Genomic DNA, 22038 nt, shown 5'->3' with positions numbered 1-22038 from the left:
CTAAAGAAGTTTGATCCTTCTCAAAAGTGCGTATATTGCTCAGGTGCCCTGGGGCACGACATAGAGAAATGTTGGAATCTGAAGAATGCAATTCAAAAGCTTATTGATGCAGGCGACATAGTCGTGCAAAATCCAGATGCAACAAACACTGGCCAAGATCCATCTCCTGTGCACAATGAGACGCATATGGTGGGTATGATTGATCGTGAGAATGAGCCGGCAGAAGAAACCCAGAAGCAGTTTGCTCAGAACAATGTGATGAAGACTTGTGAAAATTCCAGCAATCTTGGTGTGAAATTCAGTGGCTAAGATGCCGTGCTTGGTAATTGGGAAGACGCTCCATCTCTTGGAGTTTTGGTGGTTTATTTTGCTGTCATTTCTGTTGTCCGGGTTATTTCAGGGTTGTAATCCGGATATTGTCTTGTGACTCAAACCCTTCTATCCTTTCACTTTGTCTTCTTTGTCTCGTCGTAGTAGCTTGTGTAGTGCTGTTTAGGTTTGTTCAAGGGTTGTAAATCTAGTCTAGTTTGCTTGTTTCGTTGTTTAAACCCTTTCACTATCAGTCTAATGCAATTCTCTGTTTCCCGCCATTTCTAGTCATTTTATCTAGTTCCTTTCTCCTTTTGCAATTCTTTTCATGCTAGTTCTGGTGACATGACATGCACGCATAATTCTCAGCCTGGTTTTTAAAAGTCAGTTTAGTAAAAGAAGCAATAAGACAATGTTGAAGATGTAAGGACAGTCGAGGGATTTTAAAATCTCTTCGAGCCCAAATTTTTTGAAATTGGGTCATACGGAACATAAAGAAATACTGTGGAAATGCATCGTGCCACATCGGCTTGAAACCAAAGGCAAGTTTGCCCCCAAGTCTACAGGGGCCGTTCGTGGTACCGAGATTGTTGTCCAATGGTGCTGGGTGATTGACAACTGTAGAAGGCAAATGTGTGGATATGGTTAGTAATTCTGGTGCAATCAAAAGATGTTACGTATGTTTTCCTCATGTTTGTTTAATTGTGTAGTTTGTACTTGGCATGTTTTGGAGATTGGAATGACGAAGGCATTTTGTTCTGCTATCCAAACACTTTATTCTTTGTTACCCCTTTGAGCCTCGGTTATTTTCTTGCATACCCCTCTTTCGGAATCAATAACAAAACTCGTAAGCCCGAACGGGGAAAGTAAGTGGAGAAACAAGAGAAAAACAGTGAAAAGAAAAAGAGAAAAGAAAAGAAAAACGAAAAGAAAAGAAAAGAAAGGAAAAGAAGAGAAAAAAAGAGAAAAGAAAAGGAAAAAAGAAGAGAAAAGAAAAAGAAAAGAAAAGAAAAGAAAAGGAAAAGAAAAAAAAATGAAAAGAAAGAAAAGAAAAGTGGAAGAAAAGGAAAGATCGCAACAACAAAGTAATTTCTATGACCTGAACTACGTTTGACTTGATCCCGAAAGGGTACGTAGGCAGCCTCTCTCTGAGGTTCAGTCACACCGAAATAAAAGTCCAAAAGTCCCCAAGAAAGAAACTGGGGCAGACGTTGTGGTTGTTGTGAGAAATTTGATTCCGAAAGTTGTAATTTTGAACCCATGTTGAATTGTTTTGAGCCTTTGATACCCTTTCTTTCTCACCCTATCCCAAAGCCCACATTATGGTCCAAAGAAATACCTTCCGATCAGTCTTCAAGAAGTGCCAAGACGAGCAAGCAGAAATGACTCATGTCAGGGGCAACACTCCGGTACAAGCAGAAAAATAAGGAAAATGAGAGAGTCTTACTGGTGAAAACCCCCACGGGCACCATAAGGCAAAGTGAGTTCAGAGAAATAAAAAATGAGAGAGTCTTATTTGTGAAAACCTTCACGGGCACCTTGAGGCGACTGTAAGTTGAGAGAAATAACGAAATGAGAGAGGCTTGATGGTGAAAACCCTTCGGGCACTACAAGTCGAATAAGGATTGTGAATCAGATTGGATAAGCGGAGCATTGAAGCCCAGTTTCATGGTGAAAAGGTACAACAAGAGCTGAACATTAGATTTTGCTTGACAAAATATCTACAGGTGCATGTCATGGTCATTAGAGTTGGTATCCACACCTGATAGGTTTCTACTTCGTAGTTTTCGTGTTAGGAATCATCTCTTTCATTTGTCCTTCACTCTGTTCCTTTTGTTTCATTTACTTCCTCCTCTTGAGGCTGTGTGGTCAAAACAAGTGAGAAATGACTTCAAAATCTGCCACCAAGCTTTCCAATTGAACAAAATGGGATCTGGTGAACACATCAAAGCGTTAAGTCAGGAATGAACAACAAACGTACTGAGCTGGTAACAGTCAGCATGCTTTGGGATTCGTGTAAAATACGAAGGCTTGGTATGTATCAATTCATGGACGATGCAACAGAATGAGGGCTAGGGTGAACGGATCAAAGGTATTTTCTGTGAAAAGATTGACAAGAAGGGTGGTAAACCAGTGACAAGCGAGGTATTCCAAGCAGAAATCAAAGTTATTGTTGGAATATGGCAAGTGAATGAGCAATAGATCTCGAGGCCAAGGCCGTTGATTCAAATCAGGAAAGAACAACATGCGCGCTGAGTTGGTAACAATTAATATGCTTGGGAGTCCAGGTGAAACACAAAGGTTTGGTAAATGTCGGTACGAGCGGTGCAACAGATAAAGGGTATTGGGCCTGAACGAGAAGAGGTGTTTTCCGGGTCAAGGCTTACAAAGGAAGTGGTTAGTCAAGGAATGAGCAAGGTCGTCGAATGGAAATCAAAATGAAGGAGCAATAGACCTCAAGGCCGAAGCCAGTGGTTAAGTCAAGAAAGAACAGCGTATACACAGAGTGGGGGTAATGGACGTGCTTTGGGATTCATGCGAGACACAATGGTTGGGTAGATGCAAGTTCATGAGCAATGCAACAGATAGAGGGTGTTGGGTCTGAATGGAGAAGAGGTATTTTCAATGGTAAAGATGACAGAGGAAAGTGGTTAGTCACCAAACAAGTAAGGTCTTCAAATGGAATCAGCAATCATGGGAGGAAAAGGAGCAATCACCCTCAAAGTCAAGGCCACAAACTAGCCACCACCGTTTTAAAACTGACAAAATGTTCTTTGCTTGAAACAGGGGCGGAAGATTTTCTTTGTTTGTTTATTTTGTTGCGGTCCGGAGCCCACCTGGAGAACAAGGGAATACTTTTCAAGTTCAGCAATCAGGAGCCCACCTGGAGAACAAGGGAATACTTTTCGAGCTTCAGCAGTCAGGCGCCCACCTGGAGAACAAGGGAAGTACAATTCTAATTTTAGGTTTTAATTTTTTATATTTGATACCATGCTATACCCAGTCACCAAACCGGGGCAGAAATTTTCTTTGTTGTTTATTTTGTCGCAGTTAGGAGCCCACCTGGAGAACAAGGGAATACTTTCCAAGCGTTGCAGTCAGGAGCCCACATGGAGAACAAGGGAATACTTTTCAAGCTTCAGCAGTCAGGCGCCCACCTGGAGAACAAGGGAAGTGCAATTCAAATTTTAGCTTTNCCACAAACCAGCCACCACCGTTTTAAAACTGACAAAATGTTCTTTGCTTGAAACAGGGGCAGAAAAATTCATTTTTTTTCGGAGGAACTCTACGCAAGGAAAAGCAAGCACCAAAACAGGTATGACGGGAAATTCTCAGGACCCTCCTGGAAAATGGGACTTAGTTTAAATTTCAAAACAATCATGAGTAGCATAATTTAGCATAAATGTACCCCAAAGGAATATAAGTTGGTTTCAAAGTTTGCACGTTTAAGATAGGATTCAATTAGGAGTTTTCAGGACCCTCCTGGATAATGGGATGTAGCTTTAAAGTTTGTTTAGATAACAAGATATAGTGGGAGTCGTACCTTCAGTAGATATAACTTAGGTTAAAACTATCTTTTAACTAGAAGTTGTCAGGACCCACCTGGATAATGGGGAGTAGTTTAAGACCTTTTAGACAACAAATGTAGTGGGAGTAATACCTCTAGAGGATATAACTTAGGTTCATAATTATTAGAAGTTGTCAGGACCTCCCTGGATAATAGGACTTAGCTTTCAAATTCTTATAATAGTTGGTAGAATAATTCAGTTTAACACTCACCCATGCGCCCAGCTACCAAACTGGGGCAGAAAATTTTCTTTGTTTTTGTCTATTTTTGTTACAGTCAGGAGCCCACCTGGAAAACAAGGGAATACTTTTCAAGCTTCAGCAATCAGGCGCCCACCTGGAGAACAAGGGAAGTACAATTCAAATTTAGCAATCAGGCGCCCACCTGGAGAACAGGGAAGTAAATTCAAATTTTAGCTTTTAAATTTTTTAATATTTGATAACATGCTGTACCCAGTTACCAAACGGGGGCAGAAAATTTTCTTTGTTGTTTATTTTGTTGCAGTCAGGAGCCCACCTGGAGAACAAGGGAATGCTTTTCAAGTTTCAGCAGTCAAGAGCCCACGTGGAGAACAAGGGAAGTACAATTCCAATTTTAGCTTTTAATATTTGATAACATGCTGTACCCAGTCACCAAACTGGGGCAGAAAATTTTCTTTGTTTTTGTCTATTTTTGTTGCAGTCAGGAGCCCACCTGGAGAACAAGGGAATGCTTTTCAAGTTCAGCAATCCGGAGCCCACCTGGAGAACAGGGAATACTTTTTAAGCTTCAGCAATTAGGAGCCCACCTGGAGAACAAGGGAATACTCTTCAAGCTTCAGCAGTCAGGAGCCCACATGGAGAACAAGGGAAGTACAATCCAAATTCTATCCTTTAATTTTTAATATTTGATAACAGGATGTGCCCAGCCACCACACTGGGGCAGGAATTTTTCTTTGTTTGTCTGTTTTGTTGAAGTCAGGAGCCCGCCTGGAGAACAAGGGGATACTTTTCAAGCGTTGCAGTCAGGAGCCCACCTGGAGAACAAGGGAATACTTTTCAAGATTCAGCAATGAGGAGCCCACCTGGAGAACAAGGGAATACTTTTCAAGCGTCAGCAATTAGGAGCCCGCCTGGAGAATGGAGGCATATATTTCAAATCTCAGCGGTCAAGCATCACTCAGAGGAATGGCGAAACATCTACAATCACAATGCAAGGCAACAACGCAAGAATTCCAGTGGGAGAATACAAGTTCAAGGCAACACAAAGAGCAAGTTAGAAGACATAGATAGGACCTTTTTGTAACTCATAGCTCAGGCTAGCTTCTTTTTATTTTGACACGGTGTAATAAGGAGGTCAGCGAGCAGTAGCAGCAGCAACAGCAGTGAAATCACAGCTCCTGGTAGTCCCAGCAACCAAACATTCCCGAACTACACTGACCTGATTCCTTTTTAGCCAAGGATATGTAGGCAACCTTTGAAGCATGGTGCGGTCAGACGGTTTTCAAAAATGCTTCACACGGAATATTCAAACGGGAAAAAATTGCTCGTTTCCGCTCACTTATCTTTGCCCGAGAACTCTTCGTGTTCCCGAGCAAAGAGGGGCAGCTGTGAGCACGTGATTTTTGCCCTATATATGAATTATTCCCAAAATACAAACAAAATGATATCTTTATTATTTTACAATTTTTGTGAATTTTTGTGTTATTTTCTGATAATTGTTTGCATTTTATTTGTGCATTTTAATTCATATGAAAAATATAAAAATACACTTGGCATTTGCATTTAGAATTTAATTTTACATTTTAGGATTAGTTAGTAGTTGATTTACTTTTAGGAAAAAGAAAAATAACAAAAATGGGCCTTTTTGCATTTTTAGTTTTAATTTGTTTTAGTTTGCATTTAATTAGGGAATTTGTGTAATTGGAAATTTGGAGGTGTAATTTTAGAGGCAATTTGAGTTTTGGTTTTTAATTTAGCATTTAACAAAATCAGAAAATAAAATATAAAATAAATAAGTAAAATACAAAAAAAAAGAGAAGCAATAAGACAAAAGAAAGAAGTGGGTTGCTCGAATTGGGCCATTATTTCCTTATTCTCTGCCCAGCCCAAATAATTTACACACCCAAACCAACACAGGCCCAATCGTCCCCTGACCCGGTCCGATGCAAGGACTAGACAAAACGACACCGTTTCGGTGTCCCTCAATCTTGGTCGTCTAGGATTTTTAATCCAACGGCCGCGAAGTGAAGTCCCCTAGGCATTTAAGTGTCGGAACAGCCCCCCCTACCCCATCTCGTCTCCTCTTCACACCCCATTCTCACAGAAACCCTAACGGCGCCGCCCTAATTTTCCACCGCCGGTGATGGCAGCACTGGCCCCTCACCACTCCCAAGTTACACCCCTAATTCCTCTCCGTCTCCTCTGTCCAAAAATGCAAACGGTTTCTCTCAAACGTTTCTAGAACTCGTCGAATAATTGGTGAAATTTTCCGGCTAAGACGCTACTCATCCCAAATCGATCCAAATTAACACCACTAGACCGCCTGACCCTCCTCTACCCAACCCCCTAACCCCGTCCCTCAAATCTCGCCGGAACTGCTCGGATCTTGAGTGGAGTTTTTCCGGCCAAAACCCTAGTTGCACCAAACCTTCCCAAATTGATACCGCATAGTCCTTGGACCTTCCCCATGAAGAATTCACGGTCAAACACATTCAAATCCCACTGGAATCGTTCGAATCTTGATTTTGAAAAACAGCCGGTAAGTTTCTTTGAGGGTTCTTAACATTTTTTTTATAGTTAATTAGTCGTGTAATTAGTCGGAGTCTAATTTTGTGTGTTTCCGTTTTTATCTGGTTCAATTTGTATCACAGTAGTTATTTGTCTAATAGAGTCTGGTTCATCTTATTTCAGAGCTTAGTTGATTGTCGTTTTGATTGATTAGCTTTAAATTAGTAGGTGTCTTTTAAATCATTTTAGTCGATTAATTGTTTCATTTAGATTTAGTCGTCAAGAGTAGTTCATGCCATCTGATTTCATATTGAGTTTATGATGATCAATTGATTAGTTTCTTGGTTTGTTGATAGTAATTGGCAACTCAAAGTTCAGTAGTTAGTTTGGGTTAGGATTTGAGTTAGAATTTAGTTTTAGCTGATTAATACTCATTGCAGTGATTGCTTAACTATGGTTCAGTCAGGGTTGGGGTAGGTTAGTGATTATAGGAATAAGCTAAGGGCAATTGGGGTAATTTAAGGGTTTGGAATTTGTTAGAAACTGAAATAAAAGCCCTAGAACATTCTAGAATAGGCACTTAGTTATAATTTTAGGGAAGTTAGTAGGCTAACTTGGGTAACAAGTTAATAACTAAGGGGCTAAACNGAAGAGATCTTAGAAATCAAGTTAAATATTAGCTCTAGGTAGAGTTCCTGATCAGCAAAAGTTTTAAAAGAGGGTTTGAGCACTATGTGGATATCATTCAGTTCAAGTTCAAGGGATTTTGGTTAATTTCGAGTGCACTTGGTTCAATTAATGTCGTTTTCATTTGCTATTGGAGCCTGATTTGTTACTGTTGATTCCTGTGGTGTTTTTGGGACTGAAATCGATTTGCTGCGTTAAATCTGGGCTGTTATTCACTACTGCTTCAACTGACCTTCACTACTTCTTAACTTTTGCAGTTCAATCCCAGGTACACATCCTAAATTCAGTGTGATGTAGATCTCCAATCCTAAGAGTGAAATGAAGAAGCTGTTTCTGATATACTTAGCCGCCTGCTCTGTTGTGTTTTCGTTTCAGATGGACTGTTTGTTGTGTTTTCCTTTTAATTGAGTTGTAATTGAACTGCTTGAAGTTATTTGATGCTAATATATGCTCATAGATCAGAATGGTTATAGTATAGACATTGGGATATTGTAAGTCATTAGAACTGTTTTGCACTTTTGAAATTTTGATTTGTATTAGACTGAAAGTTGATTTTGAATTAGCTGGAAGGTAGTAATTTGAATTCAGCACCTCATTGTGTAATTGTAGCTAGATTCACTGTTTGGACTGTATTAAATTGAAACTGAACTTGAATTGGCCAGATTGTTAAACTCTGGATTTAATTTTATTTCTTCTAAACTTGCAGCTTCAATGAAGTGTAATCGAATTCCTGTTTAGGTTTTGGCATAGTTGGAATCAGAATAATCAATGTCTTATTAAGTGTTGAATTAAGTGTTAAGTGAATCAAGTGAATTAATAAGTAAAACGGGCGTTAAGTGCCAAGGTGACGTCTATAGCTGGTGTTGGGGATTAATTGGGGCCGTTGGGTATTGTGCCCCCACCTAGGTTCGAACTCAAGCAGTGGACCTCAACTCACTAACAAGCAGCCCAGGTCCCTTTTTATGACTGTGTACGTTTGGGCCTGGGCTGAAATTGGCAGCTGGCCAGTTCGGCTTTGGTATAAAGTTACCATTTAGTTTGCTTCAATTGAATAACCAATTAATTAGGACTTCTTTGTTAGGGACAAAAATAAATAAAAAAATCATAGTCGCTTTAAGATTGGTCTTTAAATAAAAATGAGATGAGCCTCGCCAACAATAAAAAATGCAGAATTACGGGGCCCTTGATAATTGTTTATACTAAAATATTTAGACTTCGGGATAGATCGTTTATGTGACGCGAAGTCGAAATGTGTCAAAAATCGCGGGTGCATTTATGTGACGCGATTCGAGATATGTTTTTACGACGTTGCAATTCTCTTAAACTAATAACATAAAAGCGGTTCAAAGTTAAAAATCATGTAAGATAAGACATGTAGTAAAATCAAATAAATAAGCCAAATATGACAGTTGAGCGACCGTGCTAGAACCACGGAACCCAGGCATGCCTAACACCTTCTCCCGGGTTAACAGAATTCCTTACCCGGATTTCTGGCTCGCGGACTGTTAACAGAGTCATAATTTCCTCGGTTCGTATTCAACCGGTGACTTGGGACACCGTTAATCTCCCAAGTGGTGACTCTGAAATCTTAATAATAAATCCCGTTCCGATTGTCCTTTAACTAGAAAAACTCCTTTATGCCCTTGCTGGTGTAGCCAAAAGGAGGTGTGACAGCAAGCAAACCTGGATCCAGCCCCAAGGACAAGGGGAAATCGAACAAAGCAGAGTCGGCAAGCCGCGGCATATCGTCACAACCGTTAATGGATGGTGGCACCCCGCTATGATCCGTAGAACGTAGAATACAAGTGCCTGTCACCAGAGAGGGATGGTCCCAGGGAATACTCCCCAAGGACACCCTTTCGCTCAAGGAAAAGGACGTCGAGGCTCTACCTCGGCATCACATTAACGTATCGATAATCCCTTCTTTCGTTCAAACTCATTTTCAAATAAAACGTACATTAATGATTACAGGTGTATCAGCCAAAGTTATACCGACGATGTCGGGCCAAAGCCAATAGGACAACCCGAACCAACGTCGCCCTCATGTCAGACCGCTAATATGTCCCTAATGGCGATTGCCGCAACAACCAAATCGCTCCCCCTCGCAGCCCGCCTGAGCTCGGGCTAATGCGTCGAGCGACGCAGGGTGCAGACGCTTTGTACAGACAACAGCGAATACATCGCCCGGGACGCAATTCCGGCCCTACTCCTCCAAGGGTGTAAAACTTCGTGACAGACGCAGAGTCAAAGCATCTGGCTACAAGCGACAAGAGGAGATTCCTCGCCTTACACCCATGACCGATGTTGCCCTCAAATGAGGTCAAAAGGTAAGGACAATCACGTCCTTGGCCAGGCCTGGCCGGACGAGGAATACGACTACCGCGAGGCCTGCTCCCAGGAATGAAGCATCCTTTTATCATTTCCTTTTCCTTTCTTGTTGCTAATCTGTACGCAGCCAGCCAGCCAAGGCATTCAGTAGCTCTGGATCTCGCTCGAGGATCCGCGGCCACCGCGGGGCCGCCAGGCATTCTTTCCTCGATCGGGTTTCTATCAGGGAGAAGGTTCCGCCAAACGAGATTATTAGCAGAACTGCATGCCCCGAGGGAATGGACCCGACAAGTCCATAATCTCTCTCAAAATTTCCCAATATGGAATCATACAAGCACATCGGATAATCAGGGGAATCACACCCATGTGGACCAAACCCACAGCAACAGGACGACATGTATTTACAACTTATATTTTTGCCAAGCAATAAAGATTGTTTTCTAAGCATTAGACGCCTCGAAGAAAAATATTTCGGCTTATCCTCGAAGACTTAAACAATTCAGCACCCCCACGACCCCAGGGTCGGGGCTCTGGGCTCACGAAGCCCTCACGATATGGCTCCAAGTCTGTAAAAGGTGGTATTCAAGCCTGAACTGATCTGATATATTCGGAGACTCAACATGAGCAATTAGACAACTTGCGCAACCCCAGGGTCGGACCTCCGGGCTCACCAAGCCCCCGAAAAACAACTCTGGGCTCATCAAGCCCCAGAAACAGCTCCGAGCTCATGAAAAGTTGTCTTCAAGAAAACTCGATGACTCGGAGACTGTCGCCAATCGCCACGCACTGGAAAATCCGAAATTGTAAGACCCCAACGTTCCCCATAAACTGTAAGACCTCAACAGGCATGGCAAACTGTAACACCTCAACAAGCATGAAATATCCCGCAGTTTAGGCTATACGTCGCATTTGTAAGAATCTCTAAAGGGCATACCCTTGGTGTAGACGCCTAAAACTGCTTCTCGGGATCAAAAATGGCCCCGGCCAAACGCACACGATTCCGGTCGAAATGGCTGCTACAGCCCAAAAAATGCGACTCGGGGACGCCCAACTGTTGCTAAAAAATCCTCCGAATCTACTTCGGAAAGAACCGGTTAAACACAGGCTTCCCTGAACAGGAAAAAAATGAGTCCTTACCACGTCGGCTCCAAAATCGCAAAAGCGTCGATCTACTCGACCTATAGGCTATGAACCTTCCGAGGTGCTCAAAACATTGCCGACTACGACTTGAAATCGAGGTTCTTTTAGAACCGACAACGGGTCAGGAAAAATAATCAATAAGACCTTAACGAGAGGAAACAATGCCTATAAAAGCCTATGGGCCTCACATCAAACAGCGTAAGTGCCATTGTCGGCGGCTAAGCAAAGCCTCCGGGCCTTACACCGAAAGGTCTCTACGACCATCAGCTTTAAAACTGACAACTTGAGGATTAAAATGAGCTCGAATCATAACCCGATGCGAAGACCGGATCCAAAATAGTTAAACTAAGCAAAGCCTCCGGGCTTCACACTAAAAGGTCTCTACGACCGAACAGCGTAAGTGCCATTATCACCGGCTAAGCAAAGCCTTCGGGCCCCATATCGAAGTTCTCTGCGACAAAACAGCGTAAGTGCCATTGTCGCCGGCTAAGCATGCCTCCGGGCCTCATACTAAAGGGTCTCGACGACCAAGTAGCAGCAAGGCCACTATCGCTGGCCAAAACTCAGACGAGATTTAAGGGTCGATTACAGCTCGAATCGCAACGCGACTAGGAGACTGAACCCGAGGGCAATTCAATCGCAATACGCCTAAAAGCACGACCCAGACGACGCTATCAACGGTCGCGACAAATCTCCAGGCCGCGAGCCCACAAAATCGCTTCGGTCCAGGTGCACAAAGGGTCATCACCCCCCGCCCATGCAGGCGGGAAAAAGCCGGAAGGCCAATCAGAGTTCGAGCCGTAGCACGACTCAGGGACCAATCCCACAAACCGGTCTACACGATCAAAAGCAACAACAGAAAAAAGGTAAAAAAGGAATAATTCTTTAAAATTCATCTGGCATTACATACGACAAAAACATTCTCCACCTACAGGCATGCCTTGCGCGCGTCGGAAACCAAGTTACAAAATAATAGCATCTATATTTTGCGCCAAAGGGCTACAACCCGTCAAGATCGCCCTCTACAACGCCCGCGAGGAGTGACCGAGCGTCGCGCTCGTCCGCCCTTGCTTGGGCCAATTCCTCCGAAAGGATAAAGCCTCTCGCTCCAACTTCCTCGAACACTTCTCTCCGGGATCGGCAGCGAACATATTCCTTGACCCTTTCTCACGATCAAGGGCTTGCCTCAATTTGGATTGAGCATCAGCATCCTCCTTTATGCAAATCGCCATCTCACGATCTGCCCATGTTCGGCTCAGCACCGCTTCCGCCCGGGCATCAATTATCTCGGCCCTGACCTTCGAGAGGTCAGACTCCAGTCTCTCGATCATATCCGCTTGAACCTTGGCGTTACTCCGGGACAAGTTGAGCTGGCCTCGATGGCAGGAATCTTGGCTTAGGCACTCATCTCCTCCAAGGCTTGAGCCCGCACTTGGCCTCTTTGTTCCTCACAAGCTGCCCTAACACGGTTCGCATCACCTTTAAGGTACTCCAAGGCCTCTGTTTGTTTTTTTTTTTTTTTTGCAGCTAACACGGCAAGAAGAAGTTAGCCTTAAAAATTAAAAAGAAGCAAAGAACGCACTGCGGGAAATTGTAAAAAAACCTAAGGGATTCTCCTTCATCCCGAACCCTCTGGAACTTGGCCTTTTGGCGAAACAACTCGGACTTGAGCCTATCACAGGCCTGCGCAGGAAAGATTAAATATGAGGAGGAAGACGTTGGGTATGAGAGAATTATGCACGAACTCACCGCAAAGTGAAGATGGCAGGTTTCCTCCAAATCAAAACACACTCCTGATAGTACCGCTCCTGCAACCCCGGAAGAACCAGCCCCGGACATAACATGCTCACTCGAGGGGGCCGCTTGCCGAGAAACAGGCACCCCAGGGACAGCCAGCTCGGGTGACGCCCCATCTTCAAAAACACGAGCCCGACCAGTGCCACTAGAAGCTCCTTCGCATGATGAGTCCCGGACCCTCTTGCTGCTGACGTCTCTCGGCTCGGAGGCCGATGACTCCATCTCTTCTCCGGTAAAGCGCTGCCTCGCCCGGAGGAACCGCTTGATATCTACAAAAACAACAAATCCATCGTAAATGAGATGGGAAAATGCCGCCTCGAGTACATATCGGCAGAAGAAAGGCAACATACACACGTACCTTGATGGTCCACTCCCCACCTGATGCGAGACATAGCTCGCCACCTGCGTTCGTCGCAAGACAAATGGGTCACCAGCCTCCGAACCCAGCTGGGAAAATCATGAACTTGGCCCGACGCCCACAAAGTTGCTGCAACAAAGGGAATAACACTGATTACTTGGCCGATTTTTGTTATGAACAAAATCTGAAAGAACGGCAAAGCGCCTCACTCACGTATGTAATTCCACCCTTCGGGGAACGGCAGAAACTCCACAGGAATTATATCGGTCGTCCTAACTCGGACATACCAACTGGCCCACTCTCGATCTCCACATTCATCATCGTCAACAACGAAGGGCGTGGGCGAGCGATCCCTCAAGGTTAGCAGTCCTCGATGGTGGAAAGGCCGATACAACTTGATGAGATGGTCGAGCGTGAATTCAAGTCCGACTTTTTCTACAAAGAATCTCATCATCAGCACCGTTCGCCGAAACGATGGATGAATCTGTGCCAGGGTAACCCGATACTTCAAGCAAAAGTCAAGCACGACCTTATCAAGAGGGCCAAATGCAAAAGGGTATAGGTACACGCTCAAGAACCCATCAGCAGAATCTGCGATGCCTTCACGAGGGGAAAGCACCCACAGTGTGATCCCCTCGCTCTACCCACAATATCGCTTTGCCATCTCCAGTTATTCCTCTCTCATCAAGGACGCCGTCTCCAGAGTGAAGCCCTTCGACTCTCCAACACCGGTAACGGCATTCCCCGCCCTTTGCCTTAACGGTTCCGAAGTGGTCGCCATAACTGAAGCAGAACTAACAAAATAAAGCAAAGAAGCACAAATGCTTTTCGCACATTAGAAGATAGGGAGCCCTATGCCGAAACGGAAGAACAGCTGCCCAAAAATAGAGAAGTCTCATAAAAAGGCCGAAGCCACCCCTCTTATATACAAAAGGCAGTGGCGAAGTCACCTACCAGATGTAAGCTCCAGGAAGCCAACAACCTCGATACGGGTCGACGGGTCGATACCCGACCCAGGAAACATCCTCCAACAGACGACCAAGCTCAAGGATCCACGCAAATCATCTCCATGTTCCAGGTAGTGTTTCACATTTGGAGCCTCCGTCCACCAAGAAGTAGGGTCGCGATGAGCTCCAGAGCGCCGACGCCAGGCGCGAAGCGTGCGCCCGAGATCGCAATTCCCTCCCTGAAGGAGTAAACCCGAGAAGCTACGATCTCCAAAGCTCTACGAGGCCCCAAAGAAGCGCCCCGAACATAGGCAAACTCCTCGAACGGAAGCCAACCTTACACTCTTTGAAAGAGTTATCCACATCGAAATCAACAGGGCCCACTGAGGCACCCAGGGATGACCCTCATCCGGGGTATCGTTCCCGAAGGCCCCAGAATTTGATACAAAATCCCCAAACGATCCTGCAGGCCCCAACTACTCAAGCTTATCCGACCGGTCCTCCCTCAGTCCAAAGTGCGACAAAAAAGAAAGAGGGGAAGAGCCTTGCTAGTCAGCTGGAAACCAGAACAAGCTATCACGTCAAGCAACAACGGCCTATGAACAAAAGAAGGCATTCAAAAGTCCCGATGGGTGTAAAAAGCGAGCAAGCGTCAAAGGGGAAGCAAATGTCTATCTCGCGCAGCCCGAAAAGACCATCCACGTCCGGATTAATTAAGTCTCTAGGGTACCCGAAGACGACCTACGTCCGGGGCAGTACCCCCGGATGCTCAGAACTCAACGCGCAATCTCCGAGCAACTCGGGAAACTCTTGCAAGCACCAATCCATCAGGTCGGCCCAGAGTTGTCCCGAAGGACAAGGGTGGGACCGAAATAAGCCCATATCAATCGGCGAGAAATCAAAGCAAACACTCACATCCAAAATCAATATCAGCAACCAGCAACACAAAGGAATACATTTGAAGGGCCTCGAAGGGCATGAAAGCATATGGAAATAGAGCAAATTCGAAAGCAGGGGTCAACATAGTTCATTCTCATTTATAAAGTTTTCAAGTACAAAAGCCCCCGAGGGGTCGCAGCGTTCGATTACAAAGCCCCGGAGGGTCATTACATACAAGGTACAAAGGTCTACGCCTAAATCTGAGGAACGAGAAGGTCTACGCCTAAATCTGAGGAACAAGAGGATCTACATGTGATGAAACCCGGGCGCTCGATCCGCCCTCGAGAGTTCGTCTCCGGTATCAGCATACCCGGGCGCCCACCCTCGAGCACGTCTCCTCAAGGGTGACTCCTTCGACCTCCGCCTCCCATAGGTTCCCAGCTCGATCCCCTAAGGGATCTCCGTCGGGGAAGACGCAGGGAAGGAAAAGAAGGGGATGCGGAGGAGGCAGAGAAAAGAGACATGGCTAGCCAAAGCCAAAGCTTGAAGATTCGGCGGGCCCCCGTCTCAACAGCCGGCGGTGCCACTTTATCCCTTGGGAAAGAAAGAGCCCTAGGGATGAAGTGCCACACCAGGCCCAGGTAGAAGAGGAAGTCTCCTAGGCATATGACTACACCTGACAGGTTCAGCCTATCTGGAGCCTACTGAGAGGACTCGCGTCAAGCCGTCCCATCTTTGTATTCTCGCAATTAATATATATGCATTTTACACAGTCCCCTCCCAATAAAAAGGGGACTCACCTTTCCTTGTAAAGGGTGGATGTTGCTCCACTTCTCCAATAAGCAATAATATATTTCTCTTTTCCTTCTAAGTTATCAGTGTTCTTCGACCCCGAGGTCGCTCTAGAATTTTACTGTTCTTCGTTTGTTCTTCATCATTTAGCTCAAGATTGACGGTATAAAGCCTTGTTTATATATATACTTACCTGTTATCCCCTTCCCGACTACCCTCGATAAGACCGAGATAGGCTCGAGGCCTGGCCCCGAGGTATCTACTGGCTTACTCTAAGCCCAGGAACGTCCCCTTACTGGTTCGATTATTATTTTTGGTTAACTCGATCTTTACTGCTTTACTCCATGTTTTAGCACTAATCACCCTTACAAACTAGCTCGGGAATAGATCACGTATTATTAGAATCCCATTTATAAATTTAATTGTTGCTACCATTTTCACGGTAAACATTTATGTTAAAATTTCAAACTCCTAAATTTTTATCAAATAAGGATAAGCTATCACTTACTAATTTATTTAAAATGGAAATTCAGTAGTTGATCAGTGTTGGCTTTCCTAACAACGGCGTTGGGCGCCATCACGGCCTATAATGGATTTGGGTCATGATACCAAAAGTGGAGTCGCCAACATGCTTTTCTGAACGAAGGCCCATAAGTCTGACTAACTTCACAACCAAGATCATTTCTAAGATCCTGGCAGGCAGATTGAATATTTTTCATCCAAAGATGATCTCAAACAATCAGAGCGGTTTGTGAGGGTAGACTCATAATTGAGAATGCCATGCTTGCACAAGAAATAATACAAGGTATTGGTAAGGAGAACAGACAGGGCAACACTATTATGAAGCTAGAAATTGCCAAGACTTACGACAGACTATCTTGGTCATTCTTAGCCTCAGTGCTGAGAAGGTTTGGTTTTGAAGAACAATGGATTGATATTATAAGGAGATTGATATCAGATGTATGGTGTTCCAGAGAGATCAATGGCACCAGGAGGGGATTTTTTAACTTCTTCACAAGTCCTGAAACAAGGAAACCCTTTGTCTCCATCCTTGTTCATCGTTGCTGCAAAAGTTCTATCTAGATCTCTCAACGAGCTACACTCCAATCCTGATTTCACCCCTTTTTACATGAACCAAAGGGGTCCCCAAGTCAATCACCTTGCCTACACGGATGATATAGTAATTTTCAATGGGGGAAATAATAAGTCTATGAGATTGATTATGAAGCAGATTAGCATGTATGAGAAAGTTTCAGGAAAAAAAAGTCAATAAACAAAAAAGTTTCTTCCACACTGATCCCAAAGTAAGAGCTCGCAGAATCAATAGGATGCCCTTTATATGTGGGAATAAAGAAACTTCCCTATTTTGATCCCATGGCTGATAAAATTGCTAAGAGACTGAATGGGTGACAAGGCAAGCTATTAACTTGTGGGGGGCATATGGTCCTCGTAAAAGGTGTCCTTCAACTCCCTCCCTATCTATACTCTATCTGCTATAAGTCCTCCAAAGGGCACTCTAAAATTGATTGAGAAATATTTTGCTAATTTTTTCTGGGGTTCTTCGAGGGATAAGAGAAAGTACCATTGGAGCGCCTGGAAGAATCTTTGCTTCCCTTAGGAGGAGGGATGAGTTGGTGTTAGGTCCATAGAAGATATCAGTAACACTCTTGCCATGAAAAGATGGTGGAGATTTAGAACTATTGATTTCTTTCTTTGATCTAAATACTGCATTAGATCTCATAATGTGGATAAACAGTCGACATCAGGTAATTCGCATTCCTGGAAACATATGACCCAAATAAGGACCAAATTGGGGAGTAAACTATGTTGGAAAGTTAACAAAGGCACTTGTAGCTTTTGGTATAATAACTGCTCAGTTAATGGTGCTTTAGCAGACTTGTTTCCTCATAGAATAAAAAGTAAGCATTGATAGGGAATTCATGAAAGAGGAGGGCTGGGATATGATGAAACTGACTAATACGCTTGATGGACACACAGCTCTACAAATCGGTGACATTGCTCTAGGAGATCCAAACAAGGAAGACATACCATTTTGGATGTTGAGTCAAATGGCCACTACACAAACAAGAGTGCTTGGCAGCTTAACAAGAGCAAGAAGCAGAAGAATGAAGCCTTGAACAAGATGTGGCTTAATTACATACTCTTCAAAATCTCGTTCCTAGCTTAGAGATTGTACCTCGGTAAGCTTCCTTTTGATGAAATTATTGTTAAATTTGGTAATCACATTGTTTTTAGGTACAGGTACTGTCAGAGTCCTAGAGAGGACACCATTCAACATGCCTTTATTGTGCAATAACCCAATTTTCTTTTATATACTTATTAATTGTAAAACTATAGAATTAATTTAGTTCAATTTCACAAGTATTAAGTTAATGAAAAAAAATTATTATATGTGGGATAGTATAGTATATTAAATAAGTAACTAGTGGGCCTATGTCATATTACAAAGGCGAAATACATAAATGGCCCCTCCAAGTTGTCCACAACGGTCATTTGAACACCTCAACTGAGACCATTTCCAGCTAGACACTTCAAATGACTGTTAAGTAAATCAAATAAACACCCCGCTGCAGCATACCAGATCCGTGAATTACACTTGCCAAATGAGTCAATCAATGAACGACACGTGTAATTTATAATTAAAACTTAACACAAATTAACCAAAAAAATAAAATGAATTTAAAGAAGAAAAAACCCGTTCTCCTACCCCCCCCCCCCCCTCCTCCTCTCCCCTCTCCCCTCCAACTTCATCTTCCGATTCCGACGAGTCCCCTTCTGTCTCGTTGGATCAAGAAAAGTCCGTTCATTTCTTGTTAAGCCCAATCAATTTTACAATCACACATCAATATGTATTATTAGCCCAAAAAGAAAAGAAGCAGAATTTGAGAGAAACAACAACACAAACTCACATGGAAGAGGAAAATACTCAAATTCTAGAGATCAACTTGATCTCTGCTCAATCCCTCAAAACCCCAATCACTGACTTCCGTCGAATGCAAACTTACGCCCTACTCTGGGTTGACTCATCCAATAAACTCCGTACCAAGATCGATCATTTCGGCGGCGAAAACCCTACCTGGAACGACAAATTCCACTTCTGTGTTTCGCCGAAATTCTTTTCCGGCGATACCTTTGGTGTCTCCGTTGAAATCTACGTTGTTGGCGTCCTCAAGGATTTCCTCGTCGGTACTGTGCGTCTCCTGTTAAGTAGTTATTTCAAAGGAATGGTGAATAGGGAAGAGAATTTTGGAGAAGAAAGGGTGAGAAAAAGTGGACTCCACTAGTTAAATTAAAAAATAAATAAATAAACACAATTTTGAAAGGCTTCACTTGCTGCAACGCGAGTGTAGTACACACATTTTGCCATGTTACTTTAAAGGGCTTAAGAGATACACTGAAAAATAACTTGAGGTGTCTACTTGATAAATAGGTTTGTTGAGGTGTATAGTATATTAAATAAGTAGCTAGTGGGCCTATGTCATATTACAAATTAAGAAATTGAAATAAGTAATCTTAGTTATTATTTATAAGTTTAGAAGTGGGCCAGACCCGGTATTCTTTTATTGGCCAAGTGAGGTGACCTAGAGAATTAATAAATAAGGCGAATTATTTCTTTGTTCTGGAACAAAAAAAGATAGATAGAAGAGGTTAGGGATAGTGACGGCGCAATAGAGCATCACGTGAAGGTCTTACAATTTCAATAGTTCCAGACTTTAAGGTATGAAAATTTAGTTTAGCATGCATTTTGAATTTATTGTATCTAGTACAATAATTAATTATTGAAAGCAAAGTAATGATATGGACGAGTTGAATGTAGAATTAGAGAAAAGATTAAAAATTCTAAAGGTTTATATCTACTGCTTCTGGAAACGTAATTGCTCTTTAAGTGGAAAGCCATGATTCAGCTTTAATTCTTTATGTATAGATATCTATAGTATGACGGTTATTTTGTGGTTATTACCAATGGACGCGAGGTACTATTTAAGAGAAACTAATAGTGACTATTGATCTAGATTGGTATATTGGGCTGTGTATTTTATTAAGGTGTAAAATATTAAGATTTAACTCTATGTCTGAAAGTTAAGGAGATTGAAATTAGGCCTGAAAATGACATTGCTAATTAACATTTTGGATAGATTGAGGTCATTGGAGGCCGTTTGGTTTGTGTTCTACACGTCGTAAGGTTGAGGAACTTCTCATTAGCAAGGTAAGTGAGACTTTAAGCTTTTGTACTTGCTTTTCTAAAACTCATTTTGAAAGTATGTTTTGTCTGCCTGGTCCATGTGTTGGAACGAGCATGCGCTTGGTAGATCGGTGGTCTTTGACCAGCCGCAAATATACATTATTTTGTAAAAAGCTAAAATTATTTAATAAGTGATTTGTGATGTGGTGTGATGTGGCGTAGTCTCGTGCTATAGCGTCGAGGCGTTAGAAATTATTTCTTCGCCGGTATAATTTATTTGGGGCATTGTGTATGCCGCCGTGATATGTATGGGGCATTGTGTATGCCGCCGTGATATATTTGGGGCATTGTGTATGCCGCCATACTATATTTGCGGCATTGTGTATGCTGTCGTGGACTCGTTGAGGTGTTTGGTTAATCTCCTGCACTGCCGCTAATGACAAGTCCTTAGTGTAGATTGTATTGAGATATTTATAATGTTGTTGTTGAATAATTGTTTGGACCTTAGAAAGTAATTATATGGTGAAAGAATTTCTGTGCATATTATTTTTGTGTTCTTTGTGTGTTTTTACTTTCTAACACTTGTTCCAGAGGTATTCAGAGTGGCGGTTTGAGAATCTTACTAGGTTATATGTACGTATAACTCACTCCTTACCTGCATGTCCATGCAGATACTGTTGCTGAGGGCGAGGCGAGTGGCTAACGAGTTCGGTGAGTGGATCCTATTGCTTAGGTGAGCTGCCGCATTATTCGTGGAGGTCGTTGTTTCAGCTCTACCTATCTTATGTCTATTACTTCTTTCGCGTTTGCATGCCCGTAACTTAAACTTCTATTACTCTATTAGATGCTCCACGGTCTTAGTATGGAATTTGGGTTAGAGATTTAGTGTTTGAGTGTTCTTTAGATTTATCAATAAATTATGATTTTAGTCGAATAATTATTTCATATTTAGTAATATTTAATACGTTTGGGCTTGTACGTGTTTCTCTCAAGCTTATTTAAAAGGTTAAGGGTACAAAAATTGGTTCGTCTGGCGAGTGGTGTTAGTTGGGTGCCAGTCACGTCTAGGAGGTAGTTTGGGACGTGACAAAATTGGTATCAGAGCTTCGTAGAGTCTTGCTCATAGGTATGTTGGCGCCCATACTTTTGATCTAGAGGCTACTAAGCATTTAGGATATTTTTCCTTATTTCATACCTTGATCGTGTGTTGAGACAACTTGAGTTTGATTTTGGAGTATTTCTTTCGCAGATGGCTAGGACACGCACCCCTTCATTTGCTAGACGTGGTACTATCCAAGTTGGTGGTTGAGTTGGGGTTCATCAGACTAGATCTCAGAGCAGAAGGCAGGCTGCCCCTCAGCCTGAAGTTGTAAACACGGGTCAACCCCAAGCTACTATGCCAGAACAAGTGCAAGAACAAGTTGTTGATGATACTCCACCACCAGTGCCAGATGTTGTGCCTACTGTTACCCTACCTGCAGACGCAGTAGTAAGGTTGTTGAATGTGTTAGAGGCATTAGTGCCTACTCAGGGTGGACATCCAGCTCCCCAAGCTACTTTGCAGGCGCAAAAACAAGTTCAAATAAATGTTGCAGCTCCTTATATGCCCTCAGCAGGTCGTTCAGCCAGTGGAATTCAGTTCAGAGAGGTAGACGAGCAGGGTTGCCACCTATTACTTGGTCAGAGTTTTCAGCTATGTTTATGGATAGGTTCATTCCACTAAGCAAGCGAGACGACATGAGACGTTAGATCGAGCAACTACGCCAGGGCAGTATGACGGTTACGGAGTATGAGGCTAAGTTCACGGACTTAGCCATTTATGCACCTTTTCTAGTTGCAGATGAGCATGAGAAGGTAAGGAGGTTCGTGGATGGGCTTGAGCATCGTTATCGGGGTCCTTTGGTTAGGGATGTTCGAGGTGGTTCGTACGAAGAGGTAGTGGATAAGGCTCTCCATTATGACTCTTATCAAGAGAGGGACAGGACCGAGCGAGAAAGTAAAAGGGCTCGTAGCGTAGGCGGGTTTAGTGGAGCTCCATCTGGGGGCAAGAATGGTATTAGCCATGGGCAATTCATGCCTACTCAGTCAGAGTCAGTGGTGCAGTCTTCTGGCAGTACGTTTTCAGTAATGCAAGGTCATAACCAGACGCAGGAGAAGGATAACAGTTCATTTTAATTTAGACAGTATCCGAGATGTAATGCATACGGTAGGAACCACAATGGACGTTGCTTTGGTATTGCTGGTGCTTGTTTTACTTGTGGTGAAAAAGGACATATCGCTAAATATTGCCCAAAATGATAATTTTGTTAATAGTCAGGCCA

At 43.2% G+C, this 22038-nt stretch overlaps 1 protein-coding gene across 1 annotated transcript; it reads left to right on the top strand.

The window, feature by feature from the left end:
- Window positions 1-18443: 18443 nt before the first annotated feature.
- Window positions 18444-21440, top strand: LOC109239428. Its single transcript, XM_019405995.1, has 2 exons — window positions 18444-18794; window positions 21042-21440. The coding sequence occupies exons 1-2, from the start codon at window positions 18444-18446 to the stop codon at window positions 21438-21440; spliced, it is 750 nt and encodes a 249-aa protein (XP_019261540.1).
- The last annotated feature ends 598 nt before the right edge of the window (window positions 21441-22038 follow it).

Source organism: Nicotiana attenuata, unplaced genomic scaffold (genome assembly GCF_001879085.1).
Source record: "Nicotiana attenuata strain UT unplaced genomic scaffold, NIATTr2, whole genome shotgun sequence".
Classification (NCBI taxonomy): Eukaryota; Viridiplantae; Streptophyta; class Magnoliopsida; order Solanales; family Solanaceae; genus Nicotiana; species Nicotiana attenuata.
The sequence above is the reverse complement of the archived record's forward strand: the minus strand, read 5'-3'. Positions and strand labels throughout refer to the sequence as shown.